Source organism: Neoarius graeffei, chromosome 6 (genome assembly GCF_027579695.1).
Source record: "Neoarius graeffei isolate fNeoGra1 chromosome 6, fNeoGra1.pri, whole genome shotgun sequence".
Classification (NCBI taxonomy): Eukaryota; Metazoa; Chordata; class Actinopteri; order Siluriformes; family Ariidae; genus Neoarius; species Neoarius graeffei.
In genome coordinates this window covers 39,394,682-39,413,931 of record NC_083574.1, presented here as the reverse complement: position 1 = coordinate 39,413,931, position 19,250 = coordinate 39,394,682, and the positions used below count along the sequence as shown (strand labels likewise).

At 39.8% G+C, this 19,250-nt stretch overlaps 1 protein-coding gene across 2 annotated transcripts in view; it reads left to right on the top strand.

Moving 5' to 3' along the window:
* Nucleotides 1-17,178, top strand: part of LOC132887878 (enkurin-like) — a 34,559-nt gene extending 17,381 nt beyond the window's left edge. Inside the window, exons 1-5 of one of the 2 annotated variants that reach the window (XM_060923631.1) lie at nt 4,146-4,225; nt 5,932-6,077; nt 6,672-6,901; nt 13,170-13,316; nt 16,976-17,178. In XM_060923631.1, coding sequence (XP_060779614.1) covers nt 4,146-4,225; nt 5,932-6,077; nt 6,672-6,901; nt 13,170-13,316; nt 16,976-17,149 — 777 coding nt within the window. In that variant the 3' untranslated portion in view covers nt 17,150-17,178. Of the gene's footprint in view, nt 1-4,145; nt 4,226-5,931; nt 6,078-6,671; nt 6,902-13,169; nt 13,317-16,975 lie in introns of those variants that run through there. The other variant, XM_060923630.1, reaches the window with a different exon arrangement.
* Nucleotides 17,179-19,250: the final 2,072 nt, after the last annotated feature.

The window sequence follows — 19,250 nt, the reverse complement described above, 5'->3', positions numbered from 1 at the left end:
GAGGCGGCAGTGCTAACCACTACACTACTGTGCTGCCTGAGATAGCATATTTTATATTGATAAGTACATTATAGATATATTGTGTATTGCACATATATTTGCATTGTGTAATGTCTAGATTGTCTATATTGTACACAGGGGCGTCAGAAGCATTTTTAATGTGGGGACTGGTGGGGGGTCTGGGGGTCCCCCAGAACATTTTTTTATTAATTAGATGCCATTTCCTGCATTCTGGTGTATTTTTAACAGGTTGTTAAACACCTCATTTTACCTACAAAAGTCACTTAATTCAATGACTATTTTAGAGACTCAACAATAAGTCCTCATTCAACTAGTCCATATATTCATCAGCCTGTTTTTAAACCCACTGCTCTGCCCAAGATAATGAGATGAATGTGACACAGTTCATCACCAACAATGACTTTATGGGTGCATTTTACTTTTTATTTTGTGTTTCCTTTTTTATTTAGTTTTAGATGTAACACAACATGCCACTCTGCCAAGCAATAGTGAGACTCAACTGTATGTTTAAAAATAAGAATATTCACAATTTCACACAATGAACAGGCATTACATTGCATCATGCAAACTTCATAACACAAAATCACACTGTGTCAAGCAATGACACATAAAAAATAACTTCACACAACGAACAGGTGCAATTTTGTTAACCACCAACAGTGACTTTAGTGGGTGCATTTGACTTTTTTCCGATTTAGTGACACTCATAACAAAAATGACATGGCATCATGCAGTCTTCATAACACAAAATTACACTGTGTCAAGCAATGACACATAAAAGATAACTTCACACAATGAACAAGTGCAGTTTTGTCAACCTACATGCAATGGTGGTACTACAGTAACATTTACAGATTAGTATAACAAATAGATTTATAGATATAACTCCTTCTTACATTGGTGCCACCACAATTTCTACCACTTCATAACTTTTATCCCTCTTTCCTTCACAATCCACCTGGAATAACATCCATCTCTCTCCATTGCTTTCCTTTCTACTCTTCCTTCCCCATACACTGATTTCCCATGTTACTTTCCAGAAAACTGGCAAAGACCAGACAAAACAGGGAATCAATAAATATCATCAGAGCAGACTTGACCTCATTCTTGGCATTACAGTAAGGTCGGCCTACTGGGTTTGAATTAAATGATAGCTAACATTAAGCTAGCTGATACATCTCCTAACACTGACTAGCCAGTCTGTGAAGATTCTCAATCATCCAGGTCATAGTAAACTGTGGGTGGTAGAAAAGGGCAACTGGACTTGCTTGAAGATTCTTGAAAACGTTTCACCTCTCGTCCGAAAGGCTTCCTCAGTTCTGTCTGACTAGAGAGAACAGAGAGAGTCAGATTTCCATTGATCATCCTAACGGGCAATCCTTTGATCACCCTAATGACTCGCCGTTCACACCCAGCCTCCAGTGACCCACACCAACATGATGCCTCAATGACACCTTAGATGAGCTGGTCATCAGAATTCTGATTCTGATTCTGATCCAGGAGAGGATAAATATCTGATACTCCCTATTAGTCAGACAGAACTGAGGAAGCCTTTTGGACTAGAGGTGAAACGTTTTCAAGAATCTTCAAGCAAGTCGTTGCCCTTTTCTACCACCCACTGACTAGCCAGCTAACTGCACTAACATTTCCATTGGGACAAAAAAACCCTGTCCTGTGGGGAAATTCTGACTGAATTTCTGCTTCTTTGTAAAGAATTTCCTTATGTCCATTGCAGTGGCGGCTGGTAGTCTTTCAAACAGGGGAGGCTGGTCGGTTACAATATTTCCAGATTTTAAAAGAAAAAAGAAAAAACACATCAATTTTGCCCATACTCTTGCCTCTGATCTGGCTGATTGTTGGCAGGGTCACAAACTGTGAAATAACAGGTTCTTTTGGCCCATTAGCCTACTGTCCAATATACCTGATGGTGGTGTTGGGGGGGGGGGGGGGGGGGGGGGGTGTATATTTTAATATTTTAAAATTGTGGCATGTTGTTTAAAAATTGATCATTATTGAAAGCAGCTCTTTGTCAGGAACCTCAGCAGTAACAGCAGAGTGTTCTGGAATAGGCACAAGCACTGACCTTGGGGAGCCAAACATGGAGCTGGGTGCCACACATTTCATTCAATGACACTTTCCCTATATTTTACTTATTTTGACTGAGAAATGTTTCATTGACAATTTTGATAACCCTTCACTTTTAATCCAGGTCTGTAGTGTGAAATGTTCTCGGCTGTGTTTTTGTTTAAAAATGTTTTCCAAATTGTAGCTGTGTTTAATTCATATCCAGAAAAATATATATTCCAATATAATATACTCAGCATAAACATTTTAAATAGATTCTATATTTTTGGTCCATCCATGACATATTACTAAAGTAGCCTATTTACTGTTGTTGATGTGGGTCACTTGCTGTTAGCCAATTCACTTTCTCGTACCAGGAGAGCTGAAAGGAACGAGTATTATTCCCTACCTTTTTCACTAAGTTAATTTGAGGCGTTGGTCTACCCTGCTCTTTAATTTTAATTTTTTCCTCAAAAGGAAGACTGGCAAATGGCTTCGCCAAAATTAAATTAGCAATGCTTGGCATCTGTGCGCAGCTTTCTTGCTAGCTGACTAGCCCCCTCAAGTTCAAGTTCAGTCACTCAAATAAATGAAATTTCTGGAACTAAGATAGCAAACTTGACAACACTATATTTACACTTTATTTACAATGAAAATATATACAAACTAAAAAAGCTGGTAGAAACCGTATGTAATGAATGAAATCGAAATGTAAGCTGATCTCTTACAATACACCACATCACTTGCGAATCCGCATGGGACTGAACTGAAATTCACCGCTGCCTGTCTATATTTGAAACAAGCTGTCAATCAAAGAAAATATCCGGCCGCTTTCACCAATCACCAGTCTCCTCGCGGAAAGCTTTGCCATGTCCCTCCCATGTGAGGCTGGGAGTCTGTGGGGCGGGCGTTTTCGCAGTATTTGTCCAATAACCGTCTTGCATTTTGATATTGAAAAGCGTATAGCTCCCAAATGCCATTGAAGTCCACTGAGGCTGGGAGTCCGTGGGCTGGCGTTTTCGCAGTATTTGTCCAATAATCATCTTGCATTTTGATATTGAAAAGCACATAGCTCCCAAATGCCATTGAAGTCCACTGAGGCTGTGCTGCATCGCGCTGTCACGAGGGGGAAAAACTCACGCACACATTAGGCGAACTGGGGAAAGTTATAACGGAATGATTTCACCCTGTAGTTGGGTTGAGCACATATTTCTATGATTCTGGATCTGAAATAGCAATGTTATAAGGTCGGCTATAACATAAGCCTAGCGCAATTCATCCTACACAATGTTCGTCATTTTTAGAGGAGGCTGAGCCTCCCTCGTTGTCTTAGAGCAATCGCCCGTGGTCCATTGTGTCTGGGGAGGGAGCAAATACTGCAAACAATTCATCATCAACCAAGAATACCCCATTAGGCTCAGCTTATTTCATTGTTAAGTTGAACATTAATTTAACATGGCCTAGGGTTAATTTTGAGGGCATATAACAAAAGAATAAGGCTTTAGCAAAAGCTAGACATTGTGAGGTGGCAATGGGGCTGACATCACCTCCTCCACTTTCGATCAGCTGCGCGCGGTGAGTTGTTGTAGGGAACGCCCAGAAAACCCGGAGTGGATTTTCAGTGGAATGTGTATTCTCTTATCGATCAAGTGGAATGGATTCTTTCACGAAGCAATAGAAACGGCGCTGGGTGAACTAATATTTTATGTTAAATGTGAGGGGGTCCAAATGAAGAATTATGAAATGTGAAGGCGACACGCTGCCTTCACATTCAATGGTGGCACAACGCCCATGATTGTACATTCATTCATTCCTGTATCACCAGAGAGACACCAACTGCCAGAACCAAACTCCTTGTGTGTCATCAACTTTGGCCAAGGAATCTGATTCTGATTCTGAACTGCAGTAGGTGGAGCTGTTGCTAAGCAATAGGACCAGGGCAGCGTTTAAGGAAACACACTGGTGTGCATGTCGGAAAAGGGCCCATACTGCGACCTGTAATTCAGTAATCTGTTAGTTTTAAAGTATTTTTTTTGTATTAGTTTTCTTTCAAAGCCACTATGTCGAGTGTACCCCAGCCTCCTGAGAGCATTTATTCCCTTATTCCCAGAAGGGAGGGGAAAACTGAAAAACCTCCAAGGTAAGATTAGTTCAATTTGCACTGCTGAGAGCAAAATACAAAATTAATAATTATCATTAATGTAAGAATTTATATACATATATATGGATTTTTGGAGGGTTGGCACGATTTGATTTACACAACATGCCTACCACTTTAAAAGTGGAAATTGTTGTTTTATTGTGACACAAACAGTAATTAAGATGAAAAAAAAAACCCCTCAACAACAACCCAGAAATCTGGAGTGTGCATAGGTACTGTAGTATTCAGCCCCCAGAGTCAATACTTCGTAGAGCCACCTTTTGCTTGGGATATGTCTCTATTAGCTTAGCACATTTAGCCACTGGAATTTTTGCCCAATCCTCAAGGCAAAACTGCTCCAGCTCCTTCAAGTTAGATGAGTTGCGTTGGCGTACAGCAATCTTCAAGTTATGCCACAGATTCTCAATTGGATTGAGGTCTAGGCTTTGATTAGACCATTCTACTACATTTAAATGTTTCCCTTTAAACCACTCCAGTCTCGCTTTAGCAGTATGTTTAGGGTCATTGTCCTGCTGGAACATGAACCTTCATCCCAGTCTCAAACCTCTGGCTGACTCAAACAGGTTTTCCTCCAGAATTACCCTGTATTTTGTTCCATCCATCTTTCCTTCAGTCCTGACCAGCTTCCCTGTCCCTGCAGATGAAAAACATCCCCACAGCATGATGCTGCCACCACCATGCTTCACTGAAGGAATGGTGTTCTCAGGGTGTTGGGTTTACACTACACATGGTGCTTCCCATGATGGCCAAAAAGATCAATTTTAGTCTCATTTGACCAGAGAATCTTCTTCCATGTGTTTGGGGAGTCTGCCACATGCTGTTGGGCAAACTCCAAACGTGTTTTATTAAGCAATGACTTTTTTCTGGCCACGCTTCCATAAAGCCCCACTCTGTGGAGTGTATGGCTTAAAGTGGTCCTATGGACAGATACTCCCATCTCCGCTGTGGATCTTTGCAGCTCCTTCAGTGTTATCTTTGGTGTCTTTGTTGCATCTCTAATTAATGCCTTCCTTGCCTGGTCCGTGAGTTTTGGTAGACAACCTTCTCATCAGGTTTGTAGTGGTGACATATATTCTTTCCATTTTGCTATAATGGGTTTAATGGTGCCCTGTGGGATATTCAAAGTTTGGGATCTTTTTTATAACCCAACCCTGAGCCATACTCAACTTTGTCTCTGACCTGTTTGGAGGCTCCTTGGTTTTCATGTTGCTTGCTTGGTAGTGTTGCAGAGTCAGGGTCCTTCCAGAATCCAATGTTGATTTATACAGACATGATGTGACAGATCATGTGACACTTTGATTGCACACAAGTGGATCTTAATCAACTAATTATGTGACTTATGAAGTGAATTGGTTGGAGCAGCTCTTATTTAGGGGTTTCATACGAAAGGGGGTGAATACCTATGCATGCTCCAGATTTCTTTTTTTCATCTTAATTATTGTTTGTCTCTCAATAAAAAAGCACCTTTAAAGTGGTAGGCATGTTGTGTAAATGAAATGCTGCTCACCCCCCAAAAAATCTATTTTAATTCCAGCTTGTAATGCAACAAAACAGGACAAACACCAAGGGGGATAAATACTTTTGCAAGGCACCGTCAACTTGCATTACTCAGATTGTAATAAGAATGAAATAAGGATCCTATCCAGCATGGTAAGATCATATGATGATGTCATGTTTATTTTCAGGTACATGTCAAAGTTCAGAATGCAGTTAAAGCAGGAAAATCAGCAGAACAAAGCATCCTACAAGACGATGGGTCCGGTGAAAGTGGAAAAGCCTTCTCCTGATAAATACCTGCTGAAACACTCTAAAGAGCCCAAACTTCCTGAGAGTAAGAGTCAAATGTGATGACTGATCATGGACACATACAGTATGCCAAAATATCACATTAGATGACTTCATGTACTGTAAAAGCATATGCATAATTTCGCTGAGGTTTTGTTAACACCAATAAGAGGCATGATGGGTGCAGAGAATTCTTTATCACATTTATAGAAATTAAAGTATTGCATAAAAAGGCAAGAAATTAATCAGTTAATAAGTAAGCTAATGACTAAGTATGAAGAAAGTATTTGCCCAAACAGGGGTCTGTAAATTAAAGGTGATGGATGAAAAGAGAAGGATAAGTGATATGGCAAAAATATCATGTCACAACACTAGAAAACATCTTTACAATACATGATAAATAATTTTGTTGAGGTTTTGCTAATGAAGCACCAGTAAGGATTACTGTACATTCATAGCTTTATGTTCAGAATTCAAAAAATGATATAAAAACACTGATGCTGAATGATCATAAGGATTCAATCAAAGTAATAAAATGGTATCACAAAGTCAATATCATATGACCCAGCTCTAGTGCTAACTCTGGGTTTATAAGCAGTCTATTATTACATGTTATGATGTTTGTGATTTTTCTCCACAGAGAAGACTTTCTCCTACGGCGATGTCCAGCCCAGGAAGCCACAGATACCTGCAAAAACCAAGCAGCTGCTCACGGTCGGGGACACCAAAAGAAACTTTGTGAAAAGTAACGTCATGGAGAACACAATGGTGGTTCCACATCAACCGCAGTCTGCATGTGCTCAGACCAAATATGTAGACAAAGAGCTGCTGGAGAACTCGGGCCTCATCCGAAAGTTTGTCAAGAAAAAGGTGAGTGAGGGGACGGTAGTATGTCCTGATATCGGTCTTTAGATGTACAGTGGTGCTTGAAAGTTTGTGAACCCTTTAGAATTTTCTATATTTCTGCATAAATATGACCTAAAACAACATCAGATTTTCACACAAGTCTTAAAAGTAGATAAAGAGAATCCAGTTAAACAAATGAGACAAAAATATTATACTTGGTAATTTATTTATTGAGGAAAATAATCCAATATTGCATATCTGTGAGTGGCAAAAGTATGTGAACCTATAGGGTTATCAGTTAATTTGAAGGTGAAATTAGAGTCAGGTGTTTTAAATCAATGGGATGACAATCAGGTGTGAGTGGGCACCCTGTTTTATTTAAAGAACAGGGATCTATCAAAGTCTGATCTTCACAACACATGTTTGTGGAAGTGTATCATGGCACGAACAAGGGAGATTTCTGAGGACCTCAGAAAAAGCGTTGTTGATGCTCATCAGGCTGGAAAAGGTTACAAAATCATCTCTAAAGAGTTTGGACTTCACCAATCCACAGTCAGACAGATTGTGTACAAATGGAGGAAATTTGACACCATTGTTACCCTCTCCAGGAGTGGTCTATCAACAAATATCACTCCAAGAGCAAGGTGTGTAATAGTCTGCGAGGTCACAAAGGACCGCAGGGTAACTTCTAAGCAACTGAAGGCCTCTCTCACATTGGCTAATGTTAATGTTCATGAGTCCACCATCAGGAGAACACTGAACAACAATGGTGTGCATGGCAGGGTTGCAAGGAGAAAGCCACTGCTCTCCAAAAAGAACATTGCTGCTCATCTGCAGTTTGCTAAAGGTCATGTGGACAAGCCAGAAGGCTATTGGAAAAATGTTTTGTGGACAGATGAGACCAAAATAGAACTTTTTGTTTAAATGAGAATTGTTGTTATGTTTGGAGAAAGGAAAACTGCATTCCAGCATAAGAACGTTATCCCATCTGTGAAACTTGGTTGTAGTAGTATCATGGTTTGGGCCTGTTTTGCTGCATCTGGGCCAGGACGGCTTGCCATTATTGATGGAACAATGAATTCTGAATTACCTGTATACCAGCAAATTCTAAAGGAAAATGTCAGGACATCTGGCCATGAACTGAATCTCAAGAGAAGGTGGGTCATGCAGCAAGACAACGACCCTAAGCACACAAGTCGTTCTACCAAAGAATGGTTAAAGAAGAAAAAAAGTTAATGTTTTGGAATGGCCAAGTCAAAGTCAAACCTTAATCCAATCGAAATATTGTGGAAGGACCTGAAGCGAGCAGTTCATGTGAGGAAACCCACCAACATCCCAGAGTTGAAGCTGTTTTGTACGGAGGAATGGGCTGAAATTCCTCCAAGCCGGTGTGCAGGACTGATCAATAGTTACTGGAAACGTTTAGCTGCAGTTATTGCTGCACAAGGGGGTCACACCAGATACTGAAAGCAAAGGTTCATATACTTTTGCCACTCACAGATATGTAATATTGGCTCATTTTCCTCAATAAATAAATGACCAAGTATAATATTTTTGTCTCATTTGTTTAACTGGGTTCTCTTTATCTACTTTTAAGACTTGTGTGAAAATCTGATCATGTTTTAGGTCATATTTATGCAGAAATACAGAAAATTCTCAAGGGTTCACAAACTTTCAAGCATCACTGTATGCTGACGACACAGTCATGCGACAAGCTGACCAAAAAATTTCGATAAAGTATCAGCCTGGCCTGACGTCTCCTGCTTGACACTAAACATAAAAAAATAAATAAATAAACTGTTTTTCCATTAAAAAGCCACCTGCAACAAAATCTTTGGATGTTACAGTTAAAGGTGAGCTCATTGAACAAGAAACACAGGTGAAGTATTTCGGGATTATTTTAGATTCCCAATTAAATTTTAAAAGCCATATGAAAAAGATCTGTAAAACAATCAAAGCTGCTTTAAGATGATAAGAAACTGCTTGACATTTGATGTTATTCCTAAATTCAATGATATTATCACATCTGTCCTATGGTTTAAAGGTAGACTGCCTTTCAGATTTTTCAAGTGTAGGTCATAAAAAGAATTTTCCCTGACACCCAATTATTTTTGTTTAGTGGACCGAAAGCTACTGAATTTGAATCACAGACTTCCGATTTTATTCGGGTTTTTTTTTGTGGCTACTGCCTCAGAGGTGAAGTGAGGCTGTAGCCACTATATCATTGTGTTGTAAGAATGAGTATAGCGCACTGTGCATGCACATAAGCATTACAATCACCAGAACGGTGAATCGTGATACGAACAGTTGATCTCGCGTTATCAAAGGTAAACAAGAACGAGTGGTGAAGCCACTATGTCATCGTGTTGTAAGAATGAGTGTAACAATAGTGAAACTTTGTAACCAATCAGCACTTATCCTGATCAAGTTTGATTACCAGTTCTACTTCTTGATAAACTTCAGAACCAATCAGAACCAGAAACGAAATAAGAGAAACTTCATTATAACTTCGTAGCATCGGAAGATAATCAGCAGATAAAAAGATAAACGAAATTCACCTCGTAGTTCGCCAAGGCTACTGATTCAATATCAAGTAAGTGTTGTTGATTTTAAGAAAGTTTACCTTTTGATTATCACAGCTTTTGTCTGGTCCTTCTGAAAGGTCAAATGAAAGGTTTTGTAAGTTTTTTTTTTTTAGCTTTTTGGCAGATATATTGAAAAGCTGAAATCAAACTTCTACTATTTGCTTTAATTTTTTGATTTATTGTTTTTATTTTAGAGTCTTTACACTACACTTGTGAAATAAAATGTGCTCATTAGTACTAAATAATGCTTCTGAGACAATTCATGAACAAGTGCTTTCTTACTATTTTGAAAATAGATAGAGTTCACAGCACTGTATTTTGAACAAAAAAAAAACACAGTAAACAAAATTGGTAACCAAAATACTCCAAGCCCTGATACTGCTCACAGCTTGGTGATGCTTACAAGAGATGAGGCGAGTATAACTGTTAACGTGGATATATGTTATGTTTACTGTATGGACATGGGATCAGAAAACTATTTTATTTATAAGCAGTAGCCATATGGACCCATAGGGTACCTATTTTTTTAAATTGAACAATTCATGAATTTAGGTCTACGTGGCCCTAAATTCTCCACTATTTTTCCTGCTTCACCATGACCCAATTCAAGATATTACGTCATGCATCACGTGGTGGGCTTTCCCCATTCGTGCAAGGCATTGTGGGATACAAATTTGAAACAGGAGAGAAAAATGGAGGACACGACTGTGTGAATGAAATGTGAAAGACCAACTACAATAATGGAAAGTGAGAAGAAAAGCTGTTATGTTGCGAAGGAAAGGAAACGCAGGACCAAACTAATAAATATTGGCGGTCAGCGAGCACCTCGGTGTGATTAGCTGTTCGTTTAGCAACAGAATGATGTAACCGTCAGTGCACGGTCAAAGGTAAACCTGTAGATGGCAGTAATGCAACACTGTGGATGCCAGCTGCTGTAAAATCCAAAAGAAGAAGCTAAACCTGCGCATGCGCACACGGACTTCCTTTGCATGGATTAAAGTTTTCCGTCGTGTGACGGATTTCCGTCAACTGAACTCTCCCAAGGCCAAATGTGAGGTTGGTGCTGATCCGAGGAGAATTAAAATGACTGGTGGTTGGGTAGAGATTGGGTTATAACACTGATGTGTTGCAACACCATCAACTATCAGCAGGGTTTATTTAACTTTTTTGTTTTTGAGCCATACTTTGTGTCGTTCATTTCCTATGTTTGATCATGTTTAAACGTTCGCTGTCTACGGTGCGGCATTAAAAAAACATGCGCTGTCAAAATTGGCAAAATACATTCCCATGTGCTTGGCGTGCTTGTGTCTGACCATTTCTGTTTTGTATTAAATTAAATCTTGCCAAAATGACTTAGTTCAAACCTGGACATATAGAAATAGAGCATGTTAAAAAAAAAACGAAAAAATAAACCCCGGAAAGCCCGCTCCTCTGCTTCAGCCAGACTTGAAGACCCGACGGTGCAATGCTTGCAGACTGTCAGAAGTAATTAGACCTAAATTTCTAGCTAACAAATCAGCAGACGCCCCAACAATTATTATTTTCGTTAGGCCAATGTGTAAGGTATGTTAGAACCGTGCCTTATAGCCTACGTTATATCACAATTTAAAGGACGTTTGAGGAGTTGGAGGCTGCGAGCGCAATGATGTTCCGACATGCGCTAAACTTTATTCCCTAAAAATCATACACCAGCGTTCAATGCCCCAAACAGTCAAAATGTCTAGAAGACTACGGTTAAATAATAATCATAGCCTACTAAGTTAAATTACATCAAAACATCTGTTTCTGGCCTATGAAATGATGGAGGAAAATGAGAACGAACGCAAAGTAGATAGCAGCCAACTTCATGCGATCTTTTAGGTAACTTAACACTCGAGTTGGCCACAATATTTCTCTTAATAAAATCTTGAATTGTTTTTGAAGTCATATTCAACACAAAGTAAGGTCAAATTATAATTTTAATTTTAATGTTAGCGAAGATCCAAACTTTTTTCTATATTGACGTCAAGCATAGAGGAGCATGCCATTCTGGTTTCGGCAGCATGGATGCGTTTTACATGAAAGAAGGCACTGATGTGTCTGCCATCGATAAAGGTGTAAAAACAAGTGGAGGTGGGCTTGGCTTGGCTGTACGAAATAGGTGAAAACGGAAAGCCATTTAGTTCATGGTGCAAAAAATTAAACATTCCAGGCGCTTGCATTTGTGTGGTTTGCCACAAAAAAATAATATACGGAAGCAATGGAAAGAAAGTGCAATAAATCGAATATATTAATCCATTAATTAATTGATAATAAATTTATCAGTTCTAAGTTAACCATTCTCAGAATTTCATCGAAATCCACCCATACCCCCCCGTAGAATTTCATAGAAATCCACCCATACCCCCCCTCGTAGAATTTCATCGAAATCCACCCATAACCCCCCCGTAGAATTTCATCGAAATCTACCCATAACCCCCCCTGTAGAATTTCATCGAAATCCACCCATAACCCCCCCCGTAGAATTTCATCGAAATCCACCCATAACCCCCCCCGTAGAATTTCATCGAAATCCACCCATAATCCCCCCCGTAGAATTTCATCGAAATCCACCCATACCCCCCCCGTAGAATTTCATCGAAATCCACCCATACCCCCCCCGTAGAATTTCATCGAAATCCACCCATAACCCCCCTGTAGAATTTCATCGAAATCCACCCATAACCCCCCCGTAGAATTTCATCGAAATCCACCCATAACCCCCCCCCCCCCCCCCCCCCCCGTAAATTTTCAGTCAAATAATTTTTTTTTGCTTTAATCCATGCCTTTGTCTCCTTGACTGTGTGAAGCGAGCGATTCCATGCACATCATTTGCTAGGGAATCCCCTCAAATAAAATAACTTCCCAACCACAGAATTTTGTGAGATATTACAGAAATAAACATATATCACAATGACCAAATTTCTGAGGGAACTAAATTTCACCGATTTTATGAAATCGAAAGGCCGACTCACTTTAACTGCCTGGTGTCAGGCCAACCAGTTTGCAGTTAAATCCATAGAGGGTGTTTACAATCATGCCTTGAAAATCTTGCATAGAAAGCAAATAAAGTACCATCACCATCGCATTTTAACTCAGTGCAGGATCTTAAGCTTTGCAACATTTTATTGAACTCGTGTTTAAATGGCCTTGCTCTTCAACCTCTCTGTAAATACATCCAGAGACTACAGAGCTGCAGCAGATCCACTCGAGCAGCTTTGAATGGAAATTGTAAAGCTCCATTCTGTAAAGCATCTTTCGCTCAGACAACTTTCTCTCTGAAAGGAGCAAAGTCTTGGAACTTGCTCCCTGATCGCTTGAGATCGGCAGCAAACTTCACCATTTTTAAGAGAGCTACCAAATCCTGGCTGATTCAGCAACAAGCCTGTATTCCTGTCCAGTCTTTGGATGTAATATTTTTCATGTGTGATTTATCGTTTTCCTCTACCTTACCTCTTTATTTCTCTGTTTGATTTATTATTTCCATTAAAGCCCTTCTAGGAACAGGTGTTGCGAATTAGCACTTGTTATAAACACTGTGATGCATGCATTGGATGGCTGGTTGCGGTTTGTCTATGTATATTGTATCAGTCCATAGATAGATAGATAGATAGATAGATGTGGAGGAAGGTAGAGCAATGGATCGAGGGATCAGGAGATTATAAACCTGTGTATGTGTGTGGTTTCAGGATTACGGTCAGACCCCGGAGTATCTGAGTCAGAGGCAGGAGGAGGTGAGGAGAGCACAGGAGAAGTACGATCACTACGTGAAGGAGAAGATGAAGGAGGGAGCCATTAAGCAGTTCTCTGAGGAGGAACGCCTGAATATACTGCATGTTGGTCTCTCTCTCACACACACACACACACGTATATTTTTATCTGGAACATTTTTATGCTCTGCAACAAAATTGCTTCTGCACTCATTATTCACCATTTAAAAAATATGGATGAATCACGGAATACGGAATATTTAAAAAATATATAATACAAAGTAGGGATTGTTTATTCACAGATACATGCTATTTTCTTTGAAATATCAATCATAAATTAATAAAAGTAAACATATAGATGCAGGTAAGATATTTTAATGATGAACTTCGACAGTCCAAGCATTTAATTGTTTTAAACTTCTTAATTCGTTTTCAGAAGTTGAAGTCTATTGACCGGTCTCAATTCTGAGTACAATATCAAAATTATTTGAGATAGTTGTGCACGTACAATTAGACAGCTATCTCTGAGCCTATAAACTCCTGTGTGAATACTTATGTTGCAGAGCCGCATATTCTACTGAAACATGTTTGGCCAATTTAACTGACTATATCAAACTGGAACAATCTTTTTTAACGATGGAAGGCTTTGGTCTTATGGATAATTACCTCACCTGGGATGGAGTCCACCAGGGGCAAGGTATTGTTTTCGGTCAGGTTTCTTTGGTTGTTTCTTTGTTTTTGTTTTTTTTGTTAATGATCTTATGTGAAAACAGCTGGATCAATCTTCATGAAACTTTCAGGATAGATGAGCATTGGTCTCAAATAGAACCTCCAGCATTTTGAGGGTCATCTGGTCAAGGTCACCAAAAAGGTCAAAATCATTTTTGCTGTGGCTACTGCCTCATAGAGGCGCTAACTACTACGTCATCATGCTGTAAGAATGTAAGAGTGTAACAATCGCACACTGCGCATACATGTTTTCTGATTAAAATGGCCAGTGAGTGTATACAATTCGGTTCACCATTAGAAATAAACGGACTAGACTAAAGAAATCACTTTCAGACATGTTTATGCTTATTACAGAGGGAAAGTGTGTTCCACTGAGCTCTAGCACCCGGCCATTTCCGGGAAATAAGAGTTTGGGTCATGGCAACAGCATGTGTATGTCAGCCTCAGTTCAGAGGTTTCAGTTTCAGAAACTGTAAGAGGTAAGAGTAGAATAATATAAAGTACAGACACTTGGTATATTTTACTTCTGTGATTTTTTTTTTTCCATTTTTGGATTACACTTCATTTTTGTGGCTACTGCCTCAGAGTCAATATATATGCTGTATTTACTGTATGGACATGGGATCAGAAAATAATTTTATTTATAAGCAGTAGCCACATGTACCCATAGGGTACCTATTTTTTTTCGCAATATCTTCCTTCATAATCATCATAAGTGCTACCAGGCGAGGTTTGTTTTGCCTGGGAACACTTTTATTTGCTTTATGCAATTTCCGTGTGCCTTTGGTTTAGATATACAGTGCTGAGCGTAAATGAGTACACCCCCTTTGAAAAGTAACATTTTAAACAATATCTCAATGAACACAAACAATTTCCAAAATGTTGACAAGACAAAGTTTAATATAACATCTGTTTAACTTATAACGGGAAAGTAAGGTTAATAATATAACTTAGATTACACATTTTTCAGTTTTACTCAAATTAGGGTGGTGCAAAAATGAGTACACCCCACAACAAAAACTACTACATCTAGTACTTTGTATGGCCTCCATGATTTTTAATAACAGCACCAAGTCTTCTAGGCATGGAATGAACAAGTTGGCGACATTTTGCAACATCAGTCTTTTTCCATTCTTCAACAATGACCACTTTTAGTGACTGGATGCTGGATGGAGAGTGATACTCAACTTGCCTCTTCAGAATTCCCCATAGGTGTTGGATTGGGTTCAGATCAGGAGACGTACTTGGCCACTGAATCACTTTCACCCTGTTCTTCTTCAGAAATCCGACAGTAGCCTTAGATGTGTGTTTAGTCATGTTGGAAAAGTGCACGATGACCAAGGGCACAGAGTGATGGTAGCATCTTCTCTTTCAGTATAGAGCAATACGTCTGTGAATTCATGACGCCATCAATGAAATGCAGCTCCCCGACACCAGCAGCACTCATGCAGCCCCCCATAAGGACACTGCCACCACCATGTTTCACTGGAGGCACCATGCATTTGTCTTTGCATTCCTCACCTTTGCGACGCCATACAGTTCTGAAGCCATCAGTTCCAAAAACATTTATCTTGGTCTCATCACTCCAGAGTATAGAGTCCCAGTAGTCTTCATCTTTGTTAGCATGGGCCCTGGCAAACTCTAGGCGGGCTTTTGTGTGCCTGGGCTTTAGGAGAGGCTTCTTTCGTGGACGGCATCCATGCATGCCATTCCTCTGCAGTGTACGCCGGATTGTGTCACGGGAAATAGTCACCCCAGTTTGGCTTTCTACTTCTTGAGATAACTGCAGTGAACTTGCATGCTGATTTTCTTCAACCCTTCTCATCAGAAGAGGCTCCTGTCGAGGTGTTAATTTCCATGGACAACCTGGACGTCTCTGTGAGATGGTTGCAGTTCCATCTTTCTTAAATTTTTGTACCACTTTTGCTACAGTATTCTGACTGATAAGTAAAGCTTTGCTGATCTTCTTGTAGCCTTCACCTTTGTGGTGTAAAGAAATTATTTTCTTTGGGGAATTCTAAAGAGACAAGTTGAGCATCACTCTCCATCCAGCATCCAGTCACTAAAAGAGGTCATTGTTGAAGAATGGAAAAAGATTGATGCTGCAAAATGTCATCAACTTGTTCATTCCATGCCTAGAAGACTTGGTGCTGTCATTAAAAATCATGGAGGCCATACAAAGTACTAGATGTAGTAGTTTTTATTGTGGGGGGTAATCATTTTTGCACCACCCTAATTTGAGTAAAACTGAAAAAATGTGTAATCTAAGTTATTATTATTAACCTTACTTTCATGTTATAAGTTAAACAGATGTTATATTAAACTTTGTCTTGTCAACATTTTGGAAATTGTTTGTGTTCATTGAGATATTGTTTAAAATGTTACTTTTCAAAGGGGGTGTACTCATTTACGCTGAGCACTGTATATCTAAACCAATATAATGTAATACTGCAATGTTCTTAAAGTTTGGCGACAATGGGCTGTAAACTTATTTTCTACATCAGTCTTTGGGTGAAATACGTAAACTTCACCCCTTTTGGCAAAAATGGCATTTCAGAGTTGTGTCCATTGGATATTATTAGATGTTCAGTTACATCTCTTATCGAAAGACTCATCTACTGATTAGTTGGTGTTGGCTTGACTATGTGGCACTTCTGCCTCCATCATGTAACTACCATTGGCCGATAACATCACCGTTGAGACAATCTTTGTAACGTCCGTGTCATTGTTCCATAGACTCATAGCAACGTCCATAAAATTAATCATCGTGATACATCATCTGTATGAAATCCATAATGTAATGAAACAGCCGTGACTGATCTGTAAATTACTAGCATCCGTGATGCATCTGTATGAAAATCCGTAACCACTCCGTATTTTGTATCCTTTTTTATTCTATTTTCATAATCCATTGTCCGTGATCTATCCATATTTTATCAACCACCCTCATTATTCATCAAATTATAGAATAGCACTTGATCCAGCACAATGTATTTAGTCATGTACAAAACTTAATGAAGCTACAAGACACTAAATGGCGTGTGTGTGTGTGTCAGGGTTTGAAGAAGAACTTGGATGAGCTCCAGCATCAGTACCAAGGCTTGTCTGTGATCACAGATACAGTGCCTAAGAGACACAGGAAGGAGAAACTGGAGTCACAGATGAAGCAGCTGGAGAAAGACATCGAGCTGGTCAAGAGATACAAAACCATCTACATCACTGAAAACTGATGATCACCACATGCCTGATGTCACAGACTGATCACATACACACTGTATAACTAACTGCCTTCACCTGGTCACCAACATGTGCTTTTAAATCTGTTTGCATATAAAATGTTTGTGTGTGTATTTCTTGCTCTTATTAATAAGAGAAATAAAATTTTATTTTTTAACTGATGCTTAGCTTCTTTTCTTTTTTTTTCTGAGCAGGAAGCCTATTGTATTTCCTTGCTTCTTACTCTCATCTCATCTCATTATCTCTAGCCGCTTTATCCTTCTACAGGGTCGCAGGCAAGCTGGAGCCTATCCCAGCTGACTACGGGCGAAAGGCGGGGTACACCCTGGACAAGTCGCCAGGTCATCACAGGGCTGACACATAGACACAGACAACCATTCACACCTACGGTCAATTTAGAGTCACCAGTTAACCTGCATGTCTTTGGACTGTGGGGGAAACCGGAGCACCCGGAGGAAACCCACGCGGACACGGGGAGAACATGCAAACTCCGCACAGAAAGGCCCTCGCCGGCCACGGGGCTCGAACCCGGACCTTCTTATTGTGAGGCGACAGCGCTAACCGCTACACCACCGTGCCGCCCCTGCTTCTTACTCTTTTACACATTATTACATAAAACACTTGGGGACATGCAGTTATAGGACAATAATCAACAATGGGCTGGTAACAGTATCTCATTCAGTATTTTACTATAACAACACGCATACACCCGACCACATGCTCATGCCCCATCATAGATAACCAATCATTTAATTACTGCAGAATGGACTTCTTGATGAACATGTCGCCTCCTGCAAGATGTTTACAGAGCTCTGTAGTACAGAAGATTCCTCAGTGTGTGTCTTTACATTCTCCTACTGAAGTGAATTCTTCCTTTAGACAGACATGTGATGGAGGACGGACGGAAAAACCAGGCTGTCATGGTAAATAGGGAATTCCTGGTGCATAACTGATTTTAATTAATCTCACATGCTTCTACTGTTTTATTGGCCAGATGAGAAGGTGTTGATTAATTTTCTATAACAGCAGCTCTTACAGTTGCACAACTGCAAATCACAGGTTTATTTATAATTAATGCACTAGTTCTAATATGGTATCATTTCTACAGTAACAAAACATTCACACCTTCATTCATTTTAAATTCTGTTCAAATGTTAATTATTTCTTTCAAGTGACCAATTATTTTTTAAATGCTATTTCACAGACATAGACCAATGTTTTGTTTATGATCTCGCCCTTAGATGTTGGATAATTGTTTTTCAGTGTCCATTGAGTTATTATTGCACTTAGTGGTCAAACATGGGAACTGCAATAAGGACTTGTAAATAGAGGCCCACTGGGGCAGGAATCACACTGCCCCATGTACAGGAGAGGAGGAGAAGCAGACAGGACAGATAATGACAGGGTTCTGAACTTCAAAATAAGCTGGTTCTTAAGACAAAATTATTATTATTATTATTATTATTATTATATAGGGGGTGGCATGGTGGTGTAGTGGTTAGCGCTGTCGCCTCACAACAAGAAGGTCCGGGTTCAAGCCCCGTGGCCGGCGAGGGCCTTTCTGTGCGGAGTTTGCATGTTCTCCCCATGCCTGCATGGGTTTCCTCCGGGTGCTCCGTTTTCCCCCACAGTCCAAAGACATGCAGGTTAGGTTAACTGGTGACTCTAAATTGACCGTAGGTGTGAATGTGAGTGTGAATGGTTGTCTGTGTCTATGTGTCAGCCCTGTGATGACCTGGCGACTTGTCCAGGGTGTACTCCGCCTTTCACCTGTAGTCAGCTGGGATAGGCTCCAGCTTGCCTGCGACCCTGTAGAACAAGATAAAGCGGCTAGAGATAATGAGATGAGATTATTATATAGCTTTTAGAGTTTGAGTCAGTTTGTTGTGATTTACTGCATGTTTCAGATTGAATTGTGCTTACATGACAGACAGCAGATGACTGGCCAGGTTATGAATTAGCTGTCCACCTATCCCGAGCATTACCATGGTGATTTGGAGACTATACATCCCACACACGGGCGATTGCTCTAAGACAACGAGGGAGGCTCAGCCTCCTCTAAAAATGACGAACATCGTGTAGGATGAATTGCGC